Below are 27825 nucleotides of genomic sequence, written 5' to 3' on the forward strand. Positions count from 1 at the left end.
ATTTCTGATTAGATATAAAAAATTTACTTCCACACACTGTATAACTCCAAACTGGGAAGGAAGTGACATGTGCAGTGAGTGATTGGTTCAGAAAGGAGGAAAAAAGAATGAAAGCATAATCACATTTTATTAAAAGAGTAACAAACAGTTTTACAAAGTTGTGTCAAAATATCTTTGTCTCATTGACATTTATAGTAATGCTGCATATTAATTTGAATGTTAGAATTGTGTTAGAAGAATATTAATAATTAATGAAATATTAATGCAATCAGAATGTGAACACTTGATTTTCTCTTCCGAAAACCATTTTTAAGCTGCTCCTCTTCGGTCCATCCATAAAGCACTGGGTCACGGTGGCGTAATAGAAGGACATGCATTGAAGACGCGTATGCAAGCAATCAAAGCACATCAATCAATGCAAAACCAGGCGTGATATGTTAGCGGATGCTGTCATCAGAACTCTGTGTTCTCTCCTCTGGTTTCCGGCGGTTGAATAAAGGGCAGAGGAAAGCCGAGCGGCAACTAGAAGGAAGCAGCCGCCTCACCAGCTCCTGCAACACCACCTTGAACGTCTCTCTAAGCGCTGAAGAAGAGAAGTAGAATACGAAAGGGTCAAGACATGCATTCAGCGTGCTGGTGAGCAGAGCATGTGTTCTCCATTTACTACTGTAGCCGCCGACAAATCCCTCCACATGTGAGATGCTGAAGGGCATGAAGCAGATGACAAAGACCAGAAGCGTTCCCAAAGCCATCCCGATGGCTCTATAACGTTTCTTGGCGTGAACTTTGGATAGACGGGAAAGTATGCAGATGCACTTGATGTAGCAGAAGCAGCAGATGAGGAAAGGAATAAGGAAGAAAACAATAGAAAGCTCCAGGCGAACCGGCAGGAGGATCTCGAGCTGTTCAGCGGTGAATTCTTCATAACAGGTGTTACGCTTGGATGGATCAGTGATGTTGGGGTTCAAATAGTTGTGGTATTGCATGATATAGACAACGCTGCAGTGAGCCATGGAAATCACCCAGAATATGACGCTGGCTATCACAGAATTTCGAGGGTTGCGTTTCAGCTTGTATTTAATGGGGAAAGCTACACCCAGGTATCGCTCCACACTGATGGCCGTCAGGTGGAGGGTGCTGTTGGCGATGACGGAGTAGAAGATGAATCCCGACAGTGGGCAGAGGAAGTACGGCATTGTCCATTTCATGTTGGCCGCCTCCACCATGCGAAATGGCAGGAAAAAGAGGAAGATCAGGTCAGAGATGGTTAAACTGAGTAACAGCACGTCCATCGGGGTGGGGCGCTGGCGGATCTTCTGGAAGAAGGTGTAAAAAGCCAAAATGTTGGCGGGAAGGCCTATGATCAATGTGAATCCGTAGACCCCCAACACCAGGTTACTGAGACCCACCGTCCACGCCATCGTCTCTGTATATGCCAAACCTGCACGAGAAATAGAAATGTCATAATTTTTACCTCAAGCAAGAGCAATACATGCATCCAAAAAAACTGTCTTGGTTACGTATGAAGGAGGGAACCGAGACGTACTGTACATTGCACGTCACCAACGAATTGGGATCACTTCAGGGAGCCCCTATCAGCTTCAGGATTTAGCGAACAGGCCAATGAACATTGACGTGCAAGATTTGCATATCGCACTCCGCCCCGCCATGCAGGTATAAAGCGAAAGCAATCACAACGCACACTGAGTTTTTCACTGAGGAGCCGAACTAGTGACTCGGCCTGCAGTGATGGTACAGCTGGTTCAGGGAAATTCACGCAGGGAGATTCACTGCCGCTGTTTCGCAAAACCCGCTCAGCAGACTATTAGACAATTCTGGGAAAGCATCCCCAGGGAGGCCACTGCAGAAGCCACATCATCCCCAGAGGGAGTTACCATGTGGAGAATACATGTATGGACAGTGCAGCATATGGAAGTCCCAGGGGTTTCCCCGGCCATTGTAGGCAGGGGACAACAACAAACTGAGATGCCGTAGGGAGATGTCTCATGGAGAATACACTTATGGGACTGCCGTAGGGGTCACAACATATGGAACCCAGCCTAACACAAGTTCCACCAATGCATACGAGTCTCAGACCCGGCGTCAGACTGCCGCGGGTTGGGGAGGATTCGACAGGGTTCGACATTCTGGGGAACTCAACTGGAGCATATAAGCGCACGTATCTGTTCCATGGGGAAGGGAATGGTGCAGCAAACGACACTTAGAATGGGCACTTCGGTGTTACTGACTATGGGAAGTAAGCACACAGGAAGATACCGGCTCTGCACATAGGCTATCAAATCTAGCGAACGTGTTGTGTGTTGCCCAGCCGTCAGCTCTACAAACATCTGTCAGGGAGGCACCACAAGCCAATTACCAGGAAGAGGCCACACCCCTAGTGGAGTGGGCTCTAACCCCGAGCGGGCAGGGCATGCCAAGACGATGACATCTACTATCCAGTGGGCCAACTTCTGCTTGGTGTCAGCCTTTCCTTCTGCTGGCATCAGTGACGGACGAAGACATGCTCTGAGGTCCTAAAGCTTTGCGTTCTGTCCACACAAGTCCGCAGGGCATTTTTCAGAATTCCAGGCACATTTCGTCTACCGAAAATGCCTGCAGGTCCCCTACCCTCTTGATAGAGGCCAATGCAGTCAGGAGTACTGTCTTCAGAAACAGAATTTTTAACTCAGCTGACTGCAAAGGCTCAAAGGGAGGTCCTGCAGTGCAGTCAGCACAAGAGACAGGTCCCAAGAGGGTATAGAGGGAGGACCAGGCAGATTGAATCTCCTCGCCACCCTCAGGAACCTGACGATCAGACCGTGCTTTCTTACTGGCAATGGTTCATGTCCGGGGCGGCCAACATGTTTACCTGTATGTCCTAAAGCGACTCCATATCAGCTGGACCACCTGGGGATGGAGTCTCCATTCTCCCGGGAGCACTGGCTGTCATGAGAACTCATCGGCTGCATGATTGAGCAGGCCCGGAATACCTCAGATTCTTCTGACAACATAAGAGGAGATGGTGGGCAAGTTGTGACATGCAACAGAAGCGTAGACCACCCTGTTTGTTGATGTACTTAACGGCCATAGTGTTGTCCATACGGACAGAACGTGCTTGCCTCGCAACGTTTTAAAGCGGCCCAGTGCAAGACAAACTGTGAACAACTCCAGGCAATATATATGCTATTGCAGTTGAGGCCCTGTCAACAGACCCAAAACTGCAAGTCTGTTGTATGTGGCAACCCATCCAGTGGATGAGGCATTCGTGGAAACAACAGCATGCCTTGACACTTGTTCTAGAGGCACACCTGCCCGTAGAAATGAAAAGTCCGACCATGGGCTGAAGGTTTGGCGGCACTTCTGTGTCACTGAGACACGAAAGGATCCGCTGTGCCACACCCATCTTGGGACTCGTCGTGTAGCCAGCATTGAAGCGGTGTCATATGAAGCAATCCAAGCTGCATTGCTGCAGCTGCGGATGCCATATGCCCCAGGAGGTTCTCAAAAGGTTTCAGTGGTACAGCTGTCCTGAGTTTGAATGAATTCAAGCAGTTCAACACCGACTGGCCGCACTCCTCAGTGAGGCCACACTCCTCAGAAAACCGGACCGTTTAATGGTCCGCTTCTCCTCCGAGAAGAAAGGCACGGGGGCATGCTGAGAACCAGCGTGTCCCGTCCCAAGAAACCAATTGTCCAACCTAGAAGGTTCGGGACATGGTAGAGTTTTCCAATCAGGGGAACGACCAGATCCAGATATGCACGGGTGGAATGCCATCTTGAAAAAGACGCAGCGTTACCAGTGTTGCTCTTTTGTGAGGAAACGCTCTCCTAATGCTGAAGCACCCAGTGATCGACCACGGCAGAATACGGGGATAAGTGCTCATTGGCCCGTTCTCGAAGCTTTTAGGGGCTCCCTGAAATGATCCCAATTCCTCATAACGTCTGACGTACGTCGAAACATGACCAACTGAAAGGGAACTAGTTAGTTCATGGTAAACACTTTATCCCTCTGGTCCGAAGCCTTAAATTGTAAAAAAAAAAAAAAAATTATTAACAGGTAAGTTTTATTACAGCATAGCAGGTCCCATTTCCCCTCTCCCTTCACGGCAATTCCCTGGTTCACTTCGTGCCACTGAGGTGGCGGGGAAGTCTGGGCCGGCCCGTTGGCGTTGTGGGGACCGGCTCACTTTATAGATCGGTGTACCGTGATGGAGGTGGGGATGCTGATCCAGGTCCCGACGTGCCTCAAGCTGCCCCTGATCGCGCCAGGCTGCACCAAATACCAGTGAGTATTTAGAGGGGTACCTATCCGGCTTTGGTGGATTCGGGATGTAACCAGACCTCTATCCATCAAAGCCTGATATAATCGTTGGCATTGGATAATAGCCGCATGGTTAAGATACAGTGTGCATGGGGATGTGGTGAATTATCCACTGATGAAGGTTATAATTCAATTTTGGAGTCAAAAACATAGAGTGGAGGTGGCAGTTAGTCCGCACCTCCGACATCCGCTAATTTTGGGGACAAATTGGCCAGCGTTTGGTAGTCTATTGGGGTATTTATGTGCAGATGTCTCTTGGGACAAAAGAGGGCAGGGAAAGAGAGTGGTTGTTCAGGTGGGAGAAACTGAGCCGGGACTATCAGGTAGTGTTGCAGAGGAACAGAGCGGTGTTGAGAGGCTGAACCTCGCTGACTGCGATGATTTTCCTCTGGAACAGTCCCAGGATGAGTCGCTCAAAAATGCATTTGCGCAGGTCCGATCAATCGACAGACAGCTTCTCCACCCTGAGCAGCCGCTCTCGTCTCCTTATTTTGCCATATTAAAAGACAGGTTGTATCGATTGACCCAAGACACCCAGTCCAAACAAGATACAACACAGTTGGACTTTGTTAGTTAGTTAGTTCTGAAAAGCCATTGGGAAATGCTTTTCCAGACGGCTTATTCTAATCCAATGGCCGGTCATTTGGGGCAAGCGGCAACACTAAATAGTTTAATGGTCCGGTTCTTTTGGCCGGGCATTCATGAGAAGACGCGCACCACCTGCGCACGTTGTCATGAATGTCAGCTGGTAAATCAACCAGCCTGCCCAAAAACGGCAGTGCACCCTCTAGTGCTTATGCAGGTCCCCTTCGAGAGAATTGGCATGGACCTCATCGGACCATTAGAGCGATCAGCACGAGGGCAGCGTTTTGCATTGGTCCTAGTGGATTATGCAACACGATACCCAAAAGCAATTGCCCTCCGTACCATTTCAGCGAAGAGTGTTGCGAGCTATTGTTTAGTTTAATCTCCCGAGTGGGAGTCCCGAAAGAGATCCTCACTGATCAAGGCATGGCGTTTATGTCACGGACGTTACGCAAACTTTGCGAGTTGTTAGCCATTAAATCAGTCCGCACCAGCATCTATAACCCACAGACAGATGGTTTAGTGAAACGATTTAATCGCATGTTGAAGACAATGATCCAAAAGTTCGTACAGGAAGATGCCAAAAATTGGGATAGATGGTTGGAACCTCTATAGTTCGCTGTACGCGAGATCCCGCAAGCCTCTACCGGGTTTTCCCCATTCAAGCTTCTCTATGGATGTCAGCCCCGTGGGGTGTTGGACGTTCTCAGAGAGACTTGCGCAAAATTCAGTATGTAATGGACCTGAGAGCAACATTGGGGCAGCTATCCATGGAGAATTTGTTACAGGCTCACGACAAACAAAGCCGGCTGTACAATAGGGGAACGAAACTGCGTGAATTTACAACGGGAGATAAAGTGCTTATATTATACCTAACTTCTAGCTCAAAATTACTCGCCAAGTGGCAAGGGCCCTTTGTGGTCACACGGCGAATAGGAAATCTTGATTATGAGGTAGTTCGGTCGGATAGGAGCAGGGTACATCAAATATACCACCTTAACCTCCTTAAAAAATGGAGTGAGGTAAAGTCAGTGATGCTGGCAACGGCAGTGAGTGGGGAGGAGGATCTCGGGCCAGAGGTGAGCACAAAAGGTACATCCCTAGCTCTGGCACCAGGGGGAGATCACATCTCGCCGTTGCAGCTCACTGGTTTGCCGAGGTCTGTGATGGGAGAGAGAGTCGGAGGACGAGCGGCACCTAAGTGAATCAGGTGCAAACGATGAACACCTGTCTCTTGTTTCAGTAATTGGCGTGGAGAGACAGGTTATAAGCCACACAGGAGATGAGGATCAGAGAGACAGGATCTGGAGACACACCACGCTGGGATTTGAGCTGGAGGAATGCAGAGAGGAACTGCTTATATTTGAGAGACTGAGTTTTCTGAGCTGTGCAAAGTGCACATTATTTGACTACCTGAGTTATTGAGAAATAAACAGCCTCGAGTTCCAGCCAGCCGACCCCTTTTGTCTTCTTCCTCTCCCACACACACAAACTGTACTACACGCTGCATTAGCTTCCTTCAGATCATAATATTAGGAATGTGTGATATTTCATTTATTTTCCAGCTCACGTGGGGAAGACCGTTTGTGTGTTCGCTTCATTTCACTGCGGAATCGTTTATAAACAAGTCTCAAGAGCTGGATTTGCAGACACAATGTTGTGCTTCTATATTGGATACAACAGGAATGGTGCAACAAACTTATGTGAGTAAAACGTCTTTTTTTATATGTAATAGTAGTCCCGGGGCTGTACCAGACCAAAGTGTACGCTTGTCGGCAGAAATTCTTTCTTGATTTGGGCGCGCAGCCGTGCACGTGTGTGTGTGTGTGAGCGTGTGTGAGCGCTTATGCTGGGGACACTGCAAGCGTTCAGTGAGCATTTCAGTAAAGTTGCAGTTGCTGCTTTCAAAATAATCTCTCCCTCATATGAACTGAACTGACAGGGGCTAGATATGACAGCAGAGCTGAAGCTCATTAAATATACAAATCTTCTCCAATCCTAGCCGTGGGCGTTTACTTCCAAGTCTCCAGTGCTGCAACGCCCATCAAAACCCAGCGTTCAGGAGACAGCCTCAAAACCAGTGTAGAAAATAGCCTATTACTCATTAGTATGATTTGCTGTGGTGACCCCTGAAGGGAACAGCCGAAAGAAAAAGTAGAAAAAGAAGAAGACTTATTAGTTATGATGTTTTTGAATGTAAAAACCTCACGAAAGTCATTAGTTGACTTCAGCCAACAGTATAAAAAAAGAAAAAAGCCAGTTCATGACACCTTTAATTTCCTCAATAAAGCAGCTCTGCAGAAAACTCGTCCTGCTCTGTTCAGTTATCATACGACAAAATCAGAGCGGTTAGATCAACAATATTGTTGAAAATTAAGTGTCCCCAACTAAGCAACCCAAACTCCATCAGGTGACAGCAAGCAAACGTTTAACCCCTGTTTTATAGCTTTTAGTATCCGTAAAATATTTCTTTATAAGAAGTTTGTCTCATTAACGTAAATTATCACACAATGGAGCTTTAGGGTAGTAAAGAATCCTATTTCTGGCAAGTTTGACTTATTAAAACTTATATAAAAACAGACTAAACCAAATAACTGTACTAAATATGAATCTTGCAATATTAAATAAACATGCAGTACATTTGTGATATTATTAAATACATTTTGAATATATATCACAGGAAACACATAGGAACATATCACACGTTCAAGGTGTTATAACTGAGAAAAAAATAGTTCCGCAACGCACATGAAGAGATAAAATTGCACGATTAAGTGAAACATTTTCACACCAGGGTATTTGGAGAATCTTTACAACAACTGATACTAACAAAATAGATCTACACAACAGCAAGCTACTAACAAAATATTACTCAAAATGCATTTCCTGGAATACTTCAAACTGGTCAGCTGCAGATTTCAGCCGTCAAATATATCAGCTGCATCATGACTGGATATAGTCTATATATATATATATATATATATATACACTCTAAAAAATGCTGGGTTAAAAACAACCCAAGTTGGGTTGAAAATGCACCAACCCAACAATTAGGTTGTTTTAACCCAATGGGTGAGTTGTTCTTACCCAGCAATTGGGTTGTCTTAAGCAACATTTAACCCAACCACTGGGTTAAAACAACTCAACCATTGGGTTAAAACAACCCAATTGTTGGGTTGGTGCATTTTCAACCCAACTTGGGTTGTTTTTAACCCAGCATTTTTTAGAGTGTATATATATATATATATATATATATATATATATATATATATATATATATATATATATATATATATATATATATATATATATATATATATATATATATATATATATATATAATATACACATATATACATATATATCAAGGTTTTAATTTTCAGTTTGCATAACTAGTCAAAGATGGAAAGCTTGTTAAAGGGACATCAGATGGAAATACCAATGGAAAATATACGCTGCAAGTGAAATAACATTTATGACAGTTATAAGCATTATTAGAAAATTATTACAATATTATATATATTATTACAATATAAGCATTATAAGAAAATTAACTAGCATTAAGATTTTTAAGACTGAAACTAAGACATACATACATACTATATATATATATATAGCGCAAAATCGGCGCAGCAACTATTTAGATTTTAGATATGTAAATGTGATAGTAACTCTCACCAGCAACGAAAAATAAGCCCTTAATATACTTTTAGCTTTAATATAGCCCTTAATATACTTTTAGCTTTAATATAGCCCTTAATATACTTTTTTAATGTAAATATCAAAACGCAGGAGGAACCTGTATTTCTGTGATTTTGTTCACAGAGTTTATGCAATAAGGAATTATTAGGATGTAATACAATACATGTTTGTGTATATATAGTATTACATTCTAATGATCTTTATTACAGAGAATTTAATACAGAAAATTTGATTTAGAAATATGGGTTCCACATGCAGTCATTTTGATTGACATTTTCTGACCAAACCTGCAAAAACAATTACCTGTTGAAGCATTAGACCTTTCAAAAGAACCATTAATCCCAAACCAACCTGGAAAAGAACAAAACAAATACTGCATACAGAAGCAAAATGTATACCTTACTAAATCAGTCCAGTAGTACAGAAGATGTGATGCTTCTCCAGTCTTCAGAGCTTTGTCTCATTATGTCATTTTGACACAAGCTGCATCTATGATGACAAAACAGGAAAGAAGCAACACATTTTTTATTTCACTGAAAGTGGTGAGTTTTTTTTTAACAGCACAGCCACAGAATGCTTTTTCTGTGTGCATTTTGACCTGATTTTAATTTTACTCAGTGGATTAAATTACAAGATGGGAAGTCAAAGAGGGAAGTTTCTTCTTCTACAAACATCTTTATGAAAATTCTCACACACACACACACACACACACACACACACACACACACACACACACACACACACACACACACACACACACACACACACACACACACACACACACACACACACACACACACACACACACACACACACACACACACACACACACACACACACACACACACACACACACACACTGCTACAAAAAGAAGAATGAATGAGTACAATTAAAATTGATTCCTGACTTGGAGAACTTGCATTAAAGGTGTAATGAAGAACAAAGCGAATAAAATTTGGATAATTTATTTGTACATCTGATCAAACATTTACTTTTCATCCTGTTTTTTGCTTGGCCTGTCAACAATCTATTTTACTTCAAATCATTAGCATTTTCCACATCATTAACATAAAAATTAAAGAGCTTAATTAATAGCGTGTCCGTTAGGTGGGTCTCCTTCATACTCAAATGCACAATCCATCCACAAAAGCACCGTGGCGGATCGCAGTAATTGAGCGGCGTTACAAGAAGCATCTGTGAGCAGAAAGCTCAATAAATAGTTGCGAGAGGACAAATAGTGGCAGTCCATTATTTATCATTTAGTAGTTCAGCTCTGCCAGTCATCCTAATTCATTTGGATTTTGTTCGAGAGTTCCTGTCTGTGGAAAAACACTGCATTGTGTTTTATTTTCAGATACTTGAGCACAAGAAAAATCCCATAGCAGCATTGTTCTGATGGATAAAACTCAACAGCCACGGCTTTCACATGCCTACGTGACAGTTGTGCAGGAGAAACAAAAAGATCAGTCCTTTTATCAATAATGCGGTCGCTCCGACAAAACACAAAGATTTGTACGGCACAATAAGCGGAGGGCCGGAGGAATGGCTGAGCATGTTTCTTTCCACCAGAGAGACATTGTGCTTTGTAAGAACGTTTTTTTTTTTTTTTGCAGTGCAAATAGCATCGAACTCGACGAGGGCTGCATTTTCTCAGCGTCTGGGTCTGCCTCTATGGACCTGGGGGAGACAAGAAGGAGAAAAGAAAGAACAAAATGCTTCATTTGATATAAATCATGTCTAAAGGCCCTTTCACATCACCCGAGTCAGCGCTGCCCAATGAACTGCACTCAGCATCAGGTACAGTGTTACCTCAGTTTAAAGTTCAACACCATTTGCCTCTAATGATTTTTGGACAATTTGCATGATGTATGCAAAGTCTAAATGTCCAATGACAAGTCTGACTTCACACACAAGTTAATCATTTAGAGTAAAAGACACCACATCATTTAAAAATCTAACTTTATGAAGAGATGCATCATGATGCATTGTTACCTTTTCACTTTCACATCCACTTTTCATACTTTTGGCGTGCATGGTACTCCACTGCTTTCGAATTAGAAGCTTTTGGCGTCATTTCACACCCACGCGGAATTTTATCGTCATGATTAAATTACATAATGGGGTATAATTTTGCCATTAGACATATGTTAGAGTGTGATTTTTCATTTACACTATTTAGACATGTTTTAGCACATAACCCAAACGCTAAACCTACCGATTTGTATATTATTATAATATAAAAGACAGATACAACTACAGTCAAAATTTATTCAAAGAGTGTTCTGAAGCCAAAAAATTGGTTTGTGTGAGCAGCGGACCCAAAAGCAATCACCGTCTCCATCTGCCGTCGATCTCAGATCCTGCGAACACACATTCAAATATTGCCACCAAAAGAAGCATTAGTCGTCTTTGATTGTGAAATGTGTTTCTTGTGACCGACTACATCATGCGAACGTTTTGGGTGTATCTTTGAATGAGATACGACGTTCACGGAGGGGATCATTTTCAGTCATTAAAACCTTTAGTTCTACTCTATTCTTCATATAAAGATAGCGTATGGCTTCAGAAGTCTTGGAACGCAACACAATACTGTTTTTTGTTCAGATTTTGCAATAAATACATGAGACTGTACTTTAATTTGCCTGTAATGTGTTTTATACCGTTGAGAAGTGTCAACGGTTTTGGGTGGGGTTATGTGTGCCAAAATATCAATGAAAGTATACATATTGATCAAATAATTTCTACTTTTACAAAAGTAAAAAGAAAGTAGTGCAAAGAATTAAATTCATAAGAATATTGTCCAGAATATTGTCATTTAAAAGTTGTTGTTGAGGCCCTAAACTGATGTTGATGATGACATGTTGTGTTTTGGCCTTAAGCTCCACCAAGTCAGTAGTGTTTGGGCATCCGGGTTGCCAGATCTGCTCTAGTTATCACATCGGCAGCTACAAACGTTCCTGCTGATCCTGCAGCCAATCTGGCAACCTCGAGTCAGGGGGAGGGGGAGAGGGGAGAAACCTGCAGTACCAGTTTTGGCCACAATCTTACATACACTTTTTTTAAAGTTCTGAATAATTAAGGGCGTGGACAGTGGAGTGACAGGTGGATAGCCATTTATCCACTGTCTGTTAGTCATTACATCACCTCAGCTCCGCCCATGTCCCGTCTCTTTGCCCATTTTCGGTTATCCGAGTGTGAATCATGATGACGTGCTGCCAAAATCACGGACACTACGTCCATATTTTTTACAGTATATGGTGAGAACACATTGTCCTTTACTGTCATCATCTGATGCTGATTTAGCATTCTTCCATGTAACTTGTAATTGTAAACATGTAAATGTCTCATTTTGCCCAGAAGAAAGTCAAACGGGTTGCTGTTTAGTCTGACTAGAGGGTATGCATTGACGTCACTTTCCCGCCGGAACATGGACTGAGTGGCAGAAGAGCTGCTGCATGACTGGATTTAATAGGGGAAACTGCAAAAACATGAGTAAAACAAACGACTAACAGTTTAAATCTAATGGCTGGACTCGATAGTGTTCTTTACCAAAAATCCAGTGATCCATGGATATTGACATGCAGCCAGGAATAAAGTTCCCTGGTGTTTATATGTGGCCGATTTCAAAGCCAGGGAAATACATAAAGCTAATTCGCCTGGGAATGCTTTATATAAATACAATATAGATATAGGTCTAAATCCGGGTGATCACTTATTTAATTTTTACATCGTCCAGCCCTAAAACTTTAGATTTTGGTAGTGTCTATCCAATCTTTCAGAAGATTGTACAAAATGAACTGATGAGCAGGGCCACACGCAATCTGTGGACTTATTTTTGTGATTTCTGTGCTGAATTTTGGGAAAAACCCTGAGGAATGGTTTTAAATGTGTTAAAAAGATCTAAAAGTATTGGAACTGAAAACATTACAAATAAAATATCGACTTATTAACTTTAATTTAAGGTTAATGATACACATACAAATTGAACATCTTAAATAAATAAACTATTTCATCATTCAACAATACAGCAAAATAAATAAATACCTACCCAAGTAAATTAACTACTGTTTTTTATTATTTTATTTTAATTTAAATAGCTATAAATAAGTCATTTTTGTAGACAAATGATGTTTCCTTAACTCATCTAGGGTCAATTTAATTTTAGACATTTTAAAATGTCACAAAAAAGTGACACATTAATCAGCTCAGACTACTACACGTCACAGTCGCGCACGCGTAGGCTGAGTATCCTTCTCAATATCACTCTCAGCTCTTATCTCAGGAAGTCTGTGGGCGCGGATTCCGCGTGGGCTAGCTGATTAGATACGATATATAACAACAATACAATATATAGGATATGATTTCACCCGAAAATTCAACATGCTGACACAAAATAACTGCAAATGCAAATCCACGGTTTGCTGCCTAGTTGTTTCCTTGCATGCAGAAACAGTAATGAACCCGTTTTTTTCTTTTTACGAAAGATCACCACGGATTACACAAATACGTGTTTTCACTGTTTGCTGTGAACATTGCACACTAGCGGCCTCGTACAATTGCTTTTCACCAAGCGGTGCACTGAAGCCTTGTTGCCTTGAGTCATGTGACATTAACATATTCACATCCTCATAAGTGACTGATTTGGAACGGACTACATCAATGAAACACAAATAGCATACAGCTGAGCTGACAGTGTGATATTTTTATACGCATTAATCTATAGCACATTCCAATACTGAGTAAAATACTTGTACAATAATAATTTCTCATGATTTCAGATTCATTTAGGCCTACTCGTTGATCATTGCATGCTGGGATTGCATGCACCATAAAGGATACCATGAATGTGGCCAAAACAAGATGTCTTAGGAAGCAGCATACTCATAAAATGCATTATGAATCTCAATCTTTACATCAAACGCTGACTGGGTTTTGGAACAGAGCGTCACTAAAACATAGAAGTCATATTTATATAATCAGCACTTTATCCATTACAGATTACTTCACAGTAACAAACAGTGTAATGTTAATGTAATAAGTAAATAATAAGTTGATCAAGGTTAAAAAATAAAGATGAAAATTAAGTTAAAACTGGTTGAATTATTTTGGCCACGGTAAAGAAATTGAAAAACATGTTGCCAAGTTACTAACCTGTTGCATGTGCATTGGGTGTCCATGCATGGGATGCATTCCTGGCAATCGTTGAGGGCTTGTATGCCACACTTGAGTCCGTCTTTGCACGTTTGGAGATCTGTGTTTGCGTTGCACGTTCACAGGCTGGATGTTGCGTGCCTGATGCATGCGTTCACGTGGAAGCGCCTGGAACTGATCCGGCCTCAACACCGGAGGTGGAGTAGGAGGCCTCTGACCTGCTTTGTTGTGTTGCTGGACGGGTTGAGAAGGTCCAGGGTTCTGGAGGGCAGCTTGAGTCTGTTGGATCCTGTTGTCGAAGGGGTTATCGGTCTGGGTGGTGTGTTGGCGTAGTGCAGCCTGAGTAAGAGGAATGGATGGCTGAGCACCAGTCTGATGTGGTCTGGTGGCAGTTTGCGTCTGAGGATGTGTTTGAGATGTAGTCGTTCCCAAAGGCAGACCAACGTGGTTTCGATTCTGACTTTGAGAGGTTTGGGTTTGAGGTACTGTAGGCTGTATTCTCAGCTGTGTTCTGAGGCCCTGTTGTATTACTTGGCTCTGCACATTTGGGTCCATTTGAGAGTGGCTGAGCACGTTGTGAGCGATTGGTCTTTGGAGGTCTTCTCTTTGGGAAGCAGGAGCTTGGGCCATCCTGGCTTCACGATCAGTCTCCCGGTGTCTCCCATCAGAACGACCAATGTGGTTTGGATTCTGACTTTGAGAGGTTTGGGTTTGAGGTACTGTAGGCTGTATTCGTGGCTGTGCGCTGATGCCCTGTTGTATCACTTGCCTCTGCACATTTGTATCCATTTGAGAGCGAAAGATCACAGTGTGGAGGTCTCCTCTTTGGGAAGCAGCTTGGGTCATCCTGCCTTCAGGTTCAGTTTCCCGGTTTCTCCCACCAGTACGACCCCGCCTTGCATTTCGTTGTGGAGATCTAGACCGCCCATCCGAGGATCTACTGCTGTCTGAGCTGTCGACTTCACGGTTGGGGTACGCTGGCGTTCCCTGCAAACGGTCCCAAGGCATCTGCTGGGGGCGCGTGCTGGTGTCATTTAACTGATTGTTGGTCCTAACGGGGCTTGAATGTCGAGTTCGCTCTTCTGAAGATTGTGAGTTGGCAGTTCGGCGGTTTGCATAGGTTTGGGTGGTAGGGTGCGAGTGGCCCGTCTGAATGAGGGCGTTGGATTGGCGAGATCCATTAGTTGTAACATTACTAAGAAACGTCTGTGTTTGATTACCCAAACTCAAAGACTCAGAGTTTAACAAACCATTGTGATGGTTGCTGCTCGTATGCTGACTATGTAGAGCACTTTCTCTCTTGTCTGCATGTTGTTGGATTGCCTGACTTGGCTGGTTTGCTTCTGGAGGGTATGTGTTTAAGTTGACATGCACCGTTTGAGGTTGTGTATTGTTAAGCTGGTCAGTACGTGGCAACGTGTTGAGGTTTACATGAACTGTATGGGCAAGTGCCCCAGGCTGAGAACTGCCCGTTTGTATGAGAATATTAGGATTGTGCTGGACAGGCTGTGGGAACAACCTCTGAGGGTTATTGTTTGGATATGAATTGTTGTTCTGATGCCCATTGTCTGGGATTGCACTGAAGTTGTGGTGTGTGTTCAGATGGTCATTATGATGGAGTGGGTTGGAGCTGCTGGGAATGTTTTGTGACATTGTGTTGATGTTCCCATTGTTGTTATTGGGAACGGCGGTAAAGTTCTGTGGCAGTGAGTTGTGTAATGTTGGATCAGGGTGGTTTCCATTGACAAGAGCACTGTTTGCAATCTGAAAAAAAAGCGGTATTGTTGTAAACTGAAAAACACATCATGACCTTTGCGATGATTACAAGGTACTTTTATGTGGCCATTAGGTTTTATGAAATATATTACATTAGTTTTGCAATCCTTAGCTTGCAACTAGTGAGTATGAGTCTTAATATGAAGAAGTTTTAATATCAAACTGTTGTAGTTGGTCAATTTAATCTAGGACCTTTAATCTAAGATCTTAAATGAAATCTTTTAACCACAATATTAATAATAATAATTATTATTTTGGTTATTATTACAAATAACCATTATTAGGTAACACTTTACTTGAAGGGGTGTGCATAAGACTGACATGACATCTTCATAATCATGAAATGAATGTCATGAATATGAAGTTTTCATGCATGTTTATGACAACTGCCATTAAGTGTCATTTGCTCAATTATGTCCTTTTAATGCAAAGATAACATTATGAGATGTCTTTGTTATGACAACGTGACATAAACCAATACATCATAACCTGTCAGTGTCTTTGACATGAAAACTTGACATTACCAAGACAACATAACCTGTAATAAACATGAAACTACTTAGCTTTAGGGTTAACATTAAACTGTCATATGGTTTTGATGTTGACTGTGGCCATTAAACTGTCATACATTTTTTTCAGTGGCAAAAGTTTAATTTATCATTAAAATGTCATTAAGTGTTAATACTCTGTCAAATGGTTATTTTATAACAGCATTATTAATATTTTTCAGTTCATTTAAAAAAATAAAAAAAAAGTCCTCCGCCAGCTTCAACAGAAGGTTAGATAATAGACAATTTCAAATGTTTTAAAAATATGAACAGGAGTTCGAGAAATAAAATAAATCATTTATTTTTAAGACCTGTTCTCTAATCCGAAAAAAAGGAAACACATACACAAATAATGGCCATTACACAAAATAAATATATATTAACAGCATATACACACATAAAAAAATACTGAAAAATAACACTGTCAAATTACTTCACTTTATAAATTATCATCCGATATATAAAAATAAGAGAAATAGTCTTTGGAGCCCCACCCCGGGCTGAACAGGGAATGGTTGCGGCTAGGTCCTGGGCCAGAACAGTATATATAGGTCCAACGTTTACGCCTGAACCCCTTTTGACAGTGCACAAGCTCACAGGATTCAGCCATAACAAACAGACGAACAAAGAAATGGTAAGAATAAACTCAAACTATTCATTAAAGAGTAATCGCATTTAACTCCAAACAAAAGTTTAAATAAAGTATATAAAACCCAAAATAATGTTGCTGTGAGTTTTTCTTCTTACTGCAAACTAAATTTACATTAAATACCTAAACTAACCTGACTGAGGCTCAGCCAACGTCCATCAAAGCGTACACCAAACCAGCGGTGCCACCATAGACATCAGATAGGTGTATATGATGTCTGTGGGTCAAACGCTATCATTTTGAGCTGAGTTTTCAATGAAAGGTACAATTTCCTCTATTATGCCATAGTTCAGGTCAAGAAAAATATTCATGGCACCGTTATAAAATTACTTGACAGAGTAATGACAATTAATGACATGTTAATGACAAATTCAAGTTTAATAATTAATCTGTTATGTCATGTTTATGACATTATTTTATGTTATGCTATGTCTTGGTAATATCAAGTTGTCATGACAAAGACACTGACAGGTTATGATGTATTGGTTTATGTCAAAGACATCTCAAATAATGTCATCTTTGCATTAAAAAAATGACATAATTAAGCAAATGACACTTAATGGCAGTTGTCATAAACATGCATAAAAACTCCTTTGTGTTCATGACGTGTCACGTCATGATTATGAAGGTTTCATGTCAGTCTTATGCACACCCCTTCAAGTAAAGTGTCACCCATTATTATTATAATTTTTTTTTTTTATTATTATTTGTAAGAGAATATACAGTATATATATTGTAAATTATTTCATTTTTTTAAGCCATATCATCATGTCAACAAAATCTAAATATTGTACAATATACATATTCTTTTTTAAATAATAATATGGCTGAAAGAAATCGATATAATTTACAGCCCAAAGAGGTATTACTCTACATTACACAGAACACGAAAGAAGAAAGTGTGTCGTACTGTGATGCCTTCATTCTGGTTTGTCTTCTGGAGTCCAATAGCATCTTTGAGTCTCCGATCAACTGTGAATATGAGCATATGAGCATGTCAGAGACTTAGCATCAAAAAGCAAAACAGCAGACAGAAGCATTCAGGAGGGACATACCGTTTCTTTGCCGCAGAAGCACAATAATGACAATAATAATAATTATGAGTGCAACAACACAGGCAACAACAATCCCTGCTACGGCCCCTGCACTGAGACATGTACCTGCGAAGCAGAAAGGTGAGATTTTACATATAAAGACTTAGATTTGCAAGCAGAAGACATAAATGGAGCCAGGGCATGAAGGGCAAGGGAAAAAAAACACATCAGAAACATCAATAATGGAGCTAGAAAAAAAGGGAAAATATCCTGCAGAGGAAATGCATTGTAGGCGGATGGAAATTATGACTCCTTCCAGTATGTTGACACATGAATTTATCAATCTTGTAGTTGATCACTCTCTCCGGTCAAGAAAATTAATGTCAGGCCGAAGAATGAACTGACAGAGGCATCCATCACGGTGGTGCCACAGAGAGCCATTAACTCACCCACAATGGCCAGGTTTATCTGCTGCTTTAAAGCCCCTCCTGTGATGTCATTCTGTGCCGTGCAGGCATAAGAGCCACTCTGATTGGTGGAGAAGATCTGCAGACTCAACACACCACTTCCTGATTGGCCGGCGGTTACCGGCTGGCCGTTAAGTTCCCATGAGAAGGAGGCAGGAGGTAAAGAGGTCGACGTACAGGTGAGACGCACCGTCTGTCCCACCGTGGCATCTCCACCGCCAACACACTCACTTGAGGTCTTTGTCAACTGTGGGGCGTCTGGACCATCTGAGTAACCAATGATATTAAAGATTAAAATACTTAAAGGATTAATTCACTTCCGAATTAAAATGTTGATGGTCCCTTTAACACATTCTGCAATGTTGCAACTACAGTGTTAGAATAAGTTGACATGTATAGTTGCAAAGTTACTTATAGTCAGTAGAATGTCTGTTGAAGGACCATCACAATAAACAGTTAGCAGATATTAAGGAGACAGTCTACTAATACTCTAATGATAGTTAGCTAACATGTAGTTGCAAAGTTCAAAATCGACCATCAAAATAAACTGTTACCAAATTTTCTGATACCCCCCCTCCCCAACACACACTGTATATTCTATCTATCTATCTATCTATCTATCTATCTATCTATCTATCTATCTATCTATCTATCTATCTATCTATCTATCTATCCATCCATCCATCCATCCATCCATCCATCCATCCATCCATCCATCCATCCATCCATCCATCCATCCATCCATCCATCCATCCATCCATCCATCCATCCATCCATCCATCCATATTAGCGATGTCACAATACTCAATATAATATTGAACCGTTCGGTACGGCATTCACGGTTCAATAAGCGCTGGTGAATTGCGTTGTTTTTTCGGTTTTGCATTGAATTAATTATTTCCATTTCCCTCCGTTTGAAATATTTCTCTCAGTTTATTTCAGCTCTTTCTGAGTGTGCCTGTGAGTGTGCCTGTGATTTGAGCAAATATCCAATCATATGCACTAAAGTTAGGGGGTGTTTAGCCGCGTTTTAAAGATTAAACATTTAATTTGCGTGCAAGGCACGGACTGTTTAATGCATGCACTGTTTTGCATTGAGCGTGCGCATTAAACGTCTGTCAAACAGGTAAATACTGGACAGTCTTACTGCGCTAATACTGTCAAACACACACAAGGTTAACATATAAACACATTCGGTTATGTCTAAAGTGAAAGTAAAATCGGGTGTGTGCGTCTATATATGAGATGTGAGCAGGTCTTCAATTGAAGAAGCAGCCTAGTGAACTGCTTGTCCTTAAAGGGGCAGTTCACCTCTAAAATGATGTTAATAAAAAAAAGACATTTAATACAGTAGCTTTTAATAAATGTTTTAAGTTAAGCCTACATTTATTCATTCAATTTCATACTTAAATGCTACTGTACATCTCTGAGCTGCCACTGTAAATCTTTATCAATATTTATTTTATATTATTCAATACACTTGGAGGGTTTTTAGGTAAAGTTTTAAGTTTAAGTAAGGGAGTTTCAAGTCTTTTAAGTAAAATAAAGTGTATTGCAATAAAAATAAATTCTCCTTAACCTCTTTCTGTTCCTGTCGCCTAAGAATAGCAAAAAAACGAACCGAACCGAAAAACCCTGGTGAAAAACGGGAGGTATGTATTGAACCGTGGGCTAACTGTATTTTTGCATCCCTTATATATATATATATATTATAATATAATTTGCCAATTTGTTATTTTCCCATGATTTTATAGGGAATTAAACATTTTTTTATTTCTGCACCTAGAAAACTTAATTTATTAAAATCTTAAAGTTATGGGAATTTCTATGAGTAGACATTTTTTATAGAATTCACTGAGAAATTGTTTGTTTTTTTAAAAGTGTTTCCCGTAATGAGAAACAACTGGAAAAGTTAATTGATTCAAATTCACTGGGCATAAAAAGTGTGAAATCTGGATAACATTAATTCTTATTATATTTTATTTTATTAAATAGTTTTAATGTATTGTTAGTTTATATAGAACAGATTGAAGACAAGCAGCAGAAATGCTGGATCTATCTGGCTTGGACCATATCACCATGATTATTTACCATATATACCATTTTAGAGTTGCATTTCCAGCCAAAAACTACAATATACACAGTTACTGTGAAACTCACCAAAAGAAAACAATGACTCAAGATGAATTGTCAATGACTCACAGTACACACTGAGGGTGGCCTTGGCTGTTTGGGCACTGACGGCGTTGCTGACGGTGCATGTGTACTCCCCTGCATCATCTCTTCTGGCTGGCTTGATGATAAGAGATCCAGCGCTGATGGTGATGCGGGTGTCAGAGGACAGAGCAGTGCCTCCTTTACCCCAAACCACACTGACCTCTGAACCGGCAGACCAGCTGCAACTCAGCGACACATTTACACCCTCCAGAGGCAGAGGAGGTAGAGACAAACTCACTCCGGTCACAGCGTCTGGAGATGGACAACAAAGACAGGGGAAGGAAGCTGGTTTACGCCACAACTTTTTATCTAACAATTCTGGCTTTTTTTTCCTCACAATTGGAAAAAATATCTTCTAGTTTTCTGTCTTTTTTTTCTTCTGACTTTTTTTTTAATATCTTGTCATTCAGATTCTTCATAAGACTACATAAGTCTTCATAAGTCTACATCTTGCATGCAATTCTGTTTTTTTTTCACCACAGAATAATAAAATAAAAAGGTAATTGCAACATTTTGTCTCACAATTCAGACTTTTCAGAATTGACCATATGCACAGAAAATTCTTAAGAACGCGAAAACAGTCATCTGCAAAACTTCCTGTGAAATGTCACTTGTTGGTGTGGTGATACCTTCAATTTCCTGATCTTGCTTTAACAGCATCAATAGTGTAGTACTTAGTTTATAATCAGAATACAGTCACTTAAATTGTCAGGCCTAGGATTAATTTAGTTATTCAAATGTAAGACGACATACAAAAAGATGCATCCCAGTGTGCCTCCTTAGCAAAATTTGACAATAAGTTTTCACCTTTAAATGTGAAAAAAGCCTCAGCGGTGTAAATTAAGATTTGTGCACTGTAGTTTGATTCATTAAACAAAAAGGGAGAGGTTCTCATTTTCTGTGCAATTTATTCGCATGACAACTTTATGAAATCTAACGATTTTATAATGTTTATTATTTATTTAAAAGAAAAATTTGAAAATTAATTTTCCAAGAAATGGTTAATATGAGCTCCTCTGCCGCCATCTGCTGCTTATAGTGGTAATTATTGTCTTTTTAATTTTCTATCAAATACATTTTTGTTTTCTATTAAATGCTGTATTTCCTACATCTTGAAACGTTCAGTTTTACAAATGGGGACAGTCTCAGTTTTCAGTCATCACATTAAAAATAACACTTGAAGTGCTGAATTTTTTTTACGTGTACTTGTCCAGTTACAGACACCGTATTTATTATTCTAACGTTCCTATTGGCTTTAAGTCTTTATTGCAATTAATAAAACTGGTTTAGTGGCAAATTATGTAAACATGATAACTGCATTAAAATATAAATACAACATTAAAAAGTCAACCATTGATGGGAGCTGATGGCTCACCGGAAATGCCCAAATCTGGCTTTCCATGACTTTGTGTGCCCATATAATCTTAGTGAAAGTTGTAAACAGATTCGGCTAGCTGTCTGCTATAAAGGGGCTCGGAGAGGATCTTCTGCCCGAGCTCCGATTGCCCCTCGATAAAAGGCAAAACTGTACAAAGAGGAGGAGCAGGGGAGAAGGGATGCTGCAAGAACTAACAACAGAAGCCCCTTTCACACTGCACGTCGGAGCCGCAATATTCCCGGAACATTGCTGGGTCGCCTTCTGTGTCAAAGCAACCACGTCCCGGAATTGATTACTGAATTGAACCCGGGTCGGGGACCTAGTAACATTGCGGGGTTCGATCCGGGACGAGCGCTGTGTGAACAAAAGCCAAAACTAATGCCGCAACGTGTACGTAGTTATCGTGCGACTCCTAGAGCTTGTTTTTTCAATAATACAACCCTGCAGTGCCAGAAGAGCTCGTCTGTGTTTTAAACGCAGAGAGTGTTCGTATACAAAAGAAACTAAAATTAAACAAGCAGAAATGTGCGCAAACTTGACAAGTCGAGACCGCGGACCTCCTTACTATCCACGCTGAAGCTGAGATCGCTCGCCGTTATATCCGTTATCCGGATGTCACGTCTCAACTCGATCCGTGACCGTTACGGGTTGTGTGTGAAAGCGCACATATTACGGTATTTTGCTGGCAGTGTGAATGGACCAAATCTAGCGGGCCGGGAACAAATGCCGGGTCGCATCATCCTTGTATTTGCCGGAATCGCAGTGTGAAAGGGGCTAGAAAGAGGTAAGCTGCTGGTTTTATACCTTAGTATTAATTGAAAGATTAGATGGGCGTACTCCTCCCGAAATTCGGTTTAATAATTTCACTTCGAAAACCAGGAATATCTAGCAATTCTGAGGAAAAAAAGTCTGAATTGTAAGATAAAAGGTTGAAGTTACTTTTTTGGGAAAAAATAAGCTTCCATAACATGGTGAGTAAAGAATTCAATAGTTTTCATTCAGCATTGTGGCGATATGAAGCATCATACCAAACACCTTGAGCTGCGCTGAAAGGGTGTTCACACCGAGTCCAGTGGCGGAAGAGGGTTCGACAGAGACACTGTAGTTTCCAGAATCACGGAGCTGGCTGTTCGTGATTTTGAGCTGAGTGGCAGTGACAGAGATTCGGCCCTGATACTGCGGGACGGAAATTACAACAGGGTTACCGTTTGCCCACATCGCCAATGTAGTCCCTCCACTATCAGTCCATCTGATAAGGGACACATCAGACACCGGCGTCTGTACTGTAAAGATGGCATCTTTCCCGGATGCCACCAACACTGGTGTCTTCTCGAACTGAACTGGAACAGGGTTTAGACACACAGTGACCAAAGGCAAACCTATGGAGAGTTAGTGAAAGTTACTACAACAGTTCATACACAACTATGCACTTACAGGCTTAAAATGTATTTGCATTAGAAAAAAAAACTGTTCAAATCTGTTAAAGCTCCACTCTACAGTTTTTTAGTTTATTCTTAGCTAAAAACACTTAGTTCTTTCAAAAATATATGTGCTCATTAATGTATATTTACTTCTTTCAAGTAATAAAGTATTCTCGTAAGTTTATAATCTGCCATTGAAAATGCATACGGGTGAGGGGTTCGAATGCTGGTCGCCATGTTGCTCCTCCATCTTGAAAGTACATTAGCCAAAGAGGGACATACTTTTTCTCCATCATGCCCCGATGGAGTTTTGGTTCCTTGCCACTGTCGCCTTTGACTTGGCTTGCTCAGTTGGGGACACTAAAAATATGATTAAAGTTATTCAACTTATTATACAAATAAAATGTATGAATTAGGTCTTATTTAATTCTATAAACTATAATACTGATCTGCCAACATTGTCGCTATATGATAAATTAAAACAAGCTGATAACATCACTGTTTTCTCCAGTACGACTGTACAGCCAAATCTAATTTTGTCGCAATATTATCCTGTTTGACACTGTGAAGCTGCTTTGATACAATCGTGATTGTAAAAGCGCTATATAAATAAAGTTGATTGATTGATTGAGGTTATTAAAGCATTGATTAGAGTTTCGGTATGTTTAGTGCTGACGAGAGGGTCGCAGTCGGCTGATGTTACGAAGGTGGTAGAATGCAGTCCTGGTAACTGAACTTCTATGAGCTTGAAATATATAATAATAAGAGAAGAGTCCAATTTTACGCCCAGATTTTTAACAGTGTGAGATGGAATTAGGATTTAGTTCAGACTTTTTCAGAAGGGATGGTGGACCGAAAACAGTGACCTCAGTTTTATCGTTATTACATTTAAGGAAGTTTCTATTTAGCCAGGTTTTAATGTCAATAATACAAGTGTTCAATGAGTCCAGGGGGAGAGTGGAGACGGAGCGGGCTATATATATTACAATAACTCCTTAGGCTCAGACCTTTCTAATGTTCTTTAGTCATAGGCTGTCTGCATATTAATAGGTAAACCAGCAGTTTTTTTTTTCTTTTCTTTTTTTCTTTAAAATATTACAAAAATAATAATAATAATTAGTATTAGTATTATATTGTTATATTTATTCTGACATACTCTTTTTTATTTGTAATTATGAAAATGTTATTGTAATGGTAATATTTCTTATTTTTACAAATATATTTAGCAGTAATAATAATCATAATAATTATTATTAGTCACATTAATATAAAAACACAAAATGTTATATACACACGCTTTTCATTTGTAAAAAATAATAATAACAATAATCGCATTTTAAATCGCAATCGCAATTTTACCCAGAATAATCGCAATTATATATTTTCCCCAAATCGTACAGCCCTAATATACTCCCCTCTCGTCTATCTGAACGCACTACCCGTGATGATCTTGGTACATATATCTCACCGATAGACAATTTTTCATTAATATTCAGAACTTCAAATCTTCTCCATGTTCTCTCTCTCAGGATGTTCCCCAAGGCTTTGTTCTTGGACCACTTCTGTTTAATATTTATCTGCTACCATTAGGTCACATTATCCGTAGGTATGGTCTCAGCAATCATTGTTATGATGATGACTTGCAAATTTACATTTCAGCCCGCTCCGTCTCCACTCTCCCCCTGGACTCATTGAACACTTGTATTATTGACATTAAAACCTGGCTAAATAGAAACTTCCTTAAATGTAATAACGATAAAACTGAGGTCACTGTTTTCGGTCCACCATCCCTTCTGAAAAAGTCTGAACTAAATCCTAATTCCATCTCACACTGTTAAAAATCTGGGCATAAAATTGGACTCTTCTCTTATTATTATATATTTCAAGCTCATTGAAGTTCAGTTACCAGGACTGCATTCTACCACCTTCGTAACATCAGCCGACTGCGACCCTCTCGTCAGCACTAAACATACCGAAACTCTAATCAATGCTTTAATAACCTCAATCAATCAACTTTATTTATATAGCGCTTTTACAATCACGATTGTATCAAAGCAGCTTCACAGTGTCAAACAGGATAATATTGCGACAAAATTAGATTTGGCTGTAGTCGCACTGGAGAAAACAGTGATGTTATCAGCTTATTTTAATTTATCATATAGCGACAATGTTGGCAGATCAGTATTATAGTTTATAGAATTAAATAAGACCTAATTCATACATTTTATTTGTATAATAAGTTGAATAACTTTAATCATATTTTTAGTGTCCCCAACTGAGCAAGCCAAGCCAAAGGCGACAGTGGCAAGGAACCAAAACTCCATCGGGGCATGATGGAGAAAAATAAACCTTGGGAGAAACCAGACTCAGTCGGGGTGCCAGTTCTCCTCTGGCCTAATAACACACTGTGTAAGATTATTATTCTGGCAACCTTACAGGTCCAATCATATTAGATTGGAATATTCAAAATTTCAGGGTATCACGGAAGAGACAGATTTATTTAGGATGGGGCGTCGATTACACAAGAGTATGAATACATGAAAGAAAGAAAACCTCACGTCTCGGCTACTGTAATTAACTGCTTATTGGGCTTCCTGCTAAAATAATCGCTAGACTACAGTATGTACAAAACTCTGCTGCCCGTCATCCATCAAGTCAAACAAAAATCAGACCACATTACCCCTTTGCTCTATAATCTTCATTGGCTACCTGTTTCTTTCTGCATCCAATATAAAATTCTACTGTTAACTTTTCAATGTCTCCATTGACTTGCTCCCCATTATTTATCTTGCACTGGTATTCTCCTCCCCGTACTCTCCAGTCATCTGACCCTAGACTACTCACTGTACCCTGTTTCAGTTTTCCGTTATTTTTATGATGGTATAAAATTCAGTGCTGTGGCTCCGAAACTCTGGAATTCCCTCCCTCTTTCTCTTCGAGACAGTCCTTCAAATCTCAGCTAAAAACATATATTTTCTTACAGTATTTCCAATCCTCCTCTGCTTTGGGTTGTTTTTCTCTTCTGTATATTTGTATGTTTATGTCCTACACTGTAAAAAAAAATTGTTGGTTTTTGTTGGTTTAACTTAAAAAAGTAAGTAACCTGGTTGCCTTAAAATTTTGAGTTTATTGAAATTAAAAATTTGAGCTAATACAATGAAGGAAATTTGTTTAATAAATATAAACTCAGAATATTATTGTATCTGAACCACATAAAATATGTGATAAATCATGAAAATAGCACTATTTGGCATGTTTACTGCGTCATCACAAATAAAACAATATGCTTACAAAATCTTTTAATAATCTTTTAATAAAGGTTGTCGAATCTCAAAAAATTTTCATTGTATCAACTCAACATTTTAATTTCAATGAACGCAAAATTATAAGGCAACCAGGTAACTTTTTTTCAAAATATTTTTTTACAGTGTACATTGTATATGTATTTTGTGTATATTTTCTGTATGTAAATTTTGTGTACAGCTACCTTGAGCTTGGGAAAGGCGCTATATAAATAAGACATATTATTATTATTAATATTATTATTATTTTGTATTTGCTCAAAAAATGATTTTGGATAATTTTTTCAACCAAAAAAAGTTACGCACTGGAGCTTTAAGTTCACAAAGATGTCCTTGCAGAGTAAACACTGATGTTCATCACATTAGCAATGGAAATGTTTAACCACACAACAATACAAATAAATAAAAAAAGATAGTCTGCATCTGAAAGAAATGCATTCATATAGGTGTGGCATGAAGAGACACGCAGATGACCAGACTAAATGCTGTAAAACAGGTTCAACACAACAATGTGTGACACGAACAACAGTGCTTGTACGTCAGACCTTTAAATATAACTTGCATCTGTCTGTGATTTTCAGCTTCAATGTTTTGAAGTGACCATCTGGATTGTATGAATAATCAAGGTGTTGGTTATTATATGAACTCATTGTGTTCACATTATTTTCCTAATTGTTTATATTAAAACTGAGTTTGTGCGGATACATCTAGTCAAAATATTATTATCTTGTTTCCATTTTGCATCAGTTGTCTATTGCAAGTGCTGTATTTTTTATGTTTGTTGATATATGTCAATCAAATCTATTTATAGTGAAAAAAGAGCTCTACAAATGAAGTAAATTATTATTGTTGTCGTCTAATTTAGATGGAGTACTTTAAGATGCACATGTGTATCTTCTACAGAATCTCATAAGACAGATTGAAAAGACAAAACTCACTTATCAATGAGAAAAACACAACAGGATGCAGCAGTATGTTCATGTCAATCTGGAGGAACTGGGCAAAAACATTCAATTAGTTTCCAGATGTTTCATTCAATTCCACATTACGGCATATGAATCATAATAAGAGACATTCTGTCGAATTAAAAGAGATACTGACATCAATTACCGTCTCATTGCTACGATAGAGCCTGCGACTGTTATATAATTAAAATGAGAAATCAAAGCTGTTATATAGACTCACTAAGCAGTCCTCGTTTGGTTTTCATTTTCGTGTCTTTAAATCCGTGTGTGTTTTCAGCAACAGGACGACGCGTCGCTTTCACTTCCTG

General features: G+C 39.8%; 1 protein-coding gene across 6 annotated transcripts; it reads right to left on the minus strand.

Moving 5' to 3' along the window:
• Positions 1–125: 125 nt before the first annotated feature.
• On the minus strand, positions 126–27825 carry LOC137082560 (free fatty acid receptor 3-like). 6 transcript variants are annotated; one of them, XR_010906366.1, is made up of 10 exons: positions 27738–27825; positions 27491–27548; positions 22858–23208; positions 20437–20703; positions 18217–18501; positions 17789–17893; positions 17644–17705; positions 13761–15524; positions 9007–9097; positions 1304–1441 (listed from the first exon to the last, which is right to left on the minus strand). XR_010906366.1 is itself a non-coding variant. In XM_067447809.1 (9 exons), the coding sequence occupies exons 2-9, from the start codon at positions 27531–27533 to the stop codon at positions 10260–10262; spliced, it is 2904 nt and encodes a 967-aa protein (XP_067303910.1). In that variant the 5' UTR covers positions 27534–27548; positions 27738–27825; the 3' UTR covers positions 9559–10259. The 6 variants fall into 6 exon arrangements, 5 of the variants coding, with proteins under 5 accessions (XP_067303912.1, XP_067303914.1, XP_067303913.1 ...); XM_067447809.1 differs by lacking the exons at positions 1304–1441; positions 9007–9097 and adding an exon at positions 9559–10286; XM_067447810.1 differs by lacking the exons at positions 1304–1441; positions 9007–9097; positions 17789–17893 and adding an exon at positions 9559–10286.

Source organism: Pseudorasbora parva, chromosome 7 (genome assembly GCF_024679245.1).
Source record: "Pseudorasbora parva isolate DD20220531a chromosome 7, ASM2467924v1, whole genome shotgun sequence".
NCBI lineage: Eukaryota > Metazoa > Chordata > Actinopteri > Cypriniformes > Gobionidae > Pseudorasbora > Pseudorasbora parva.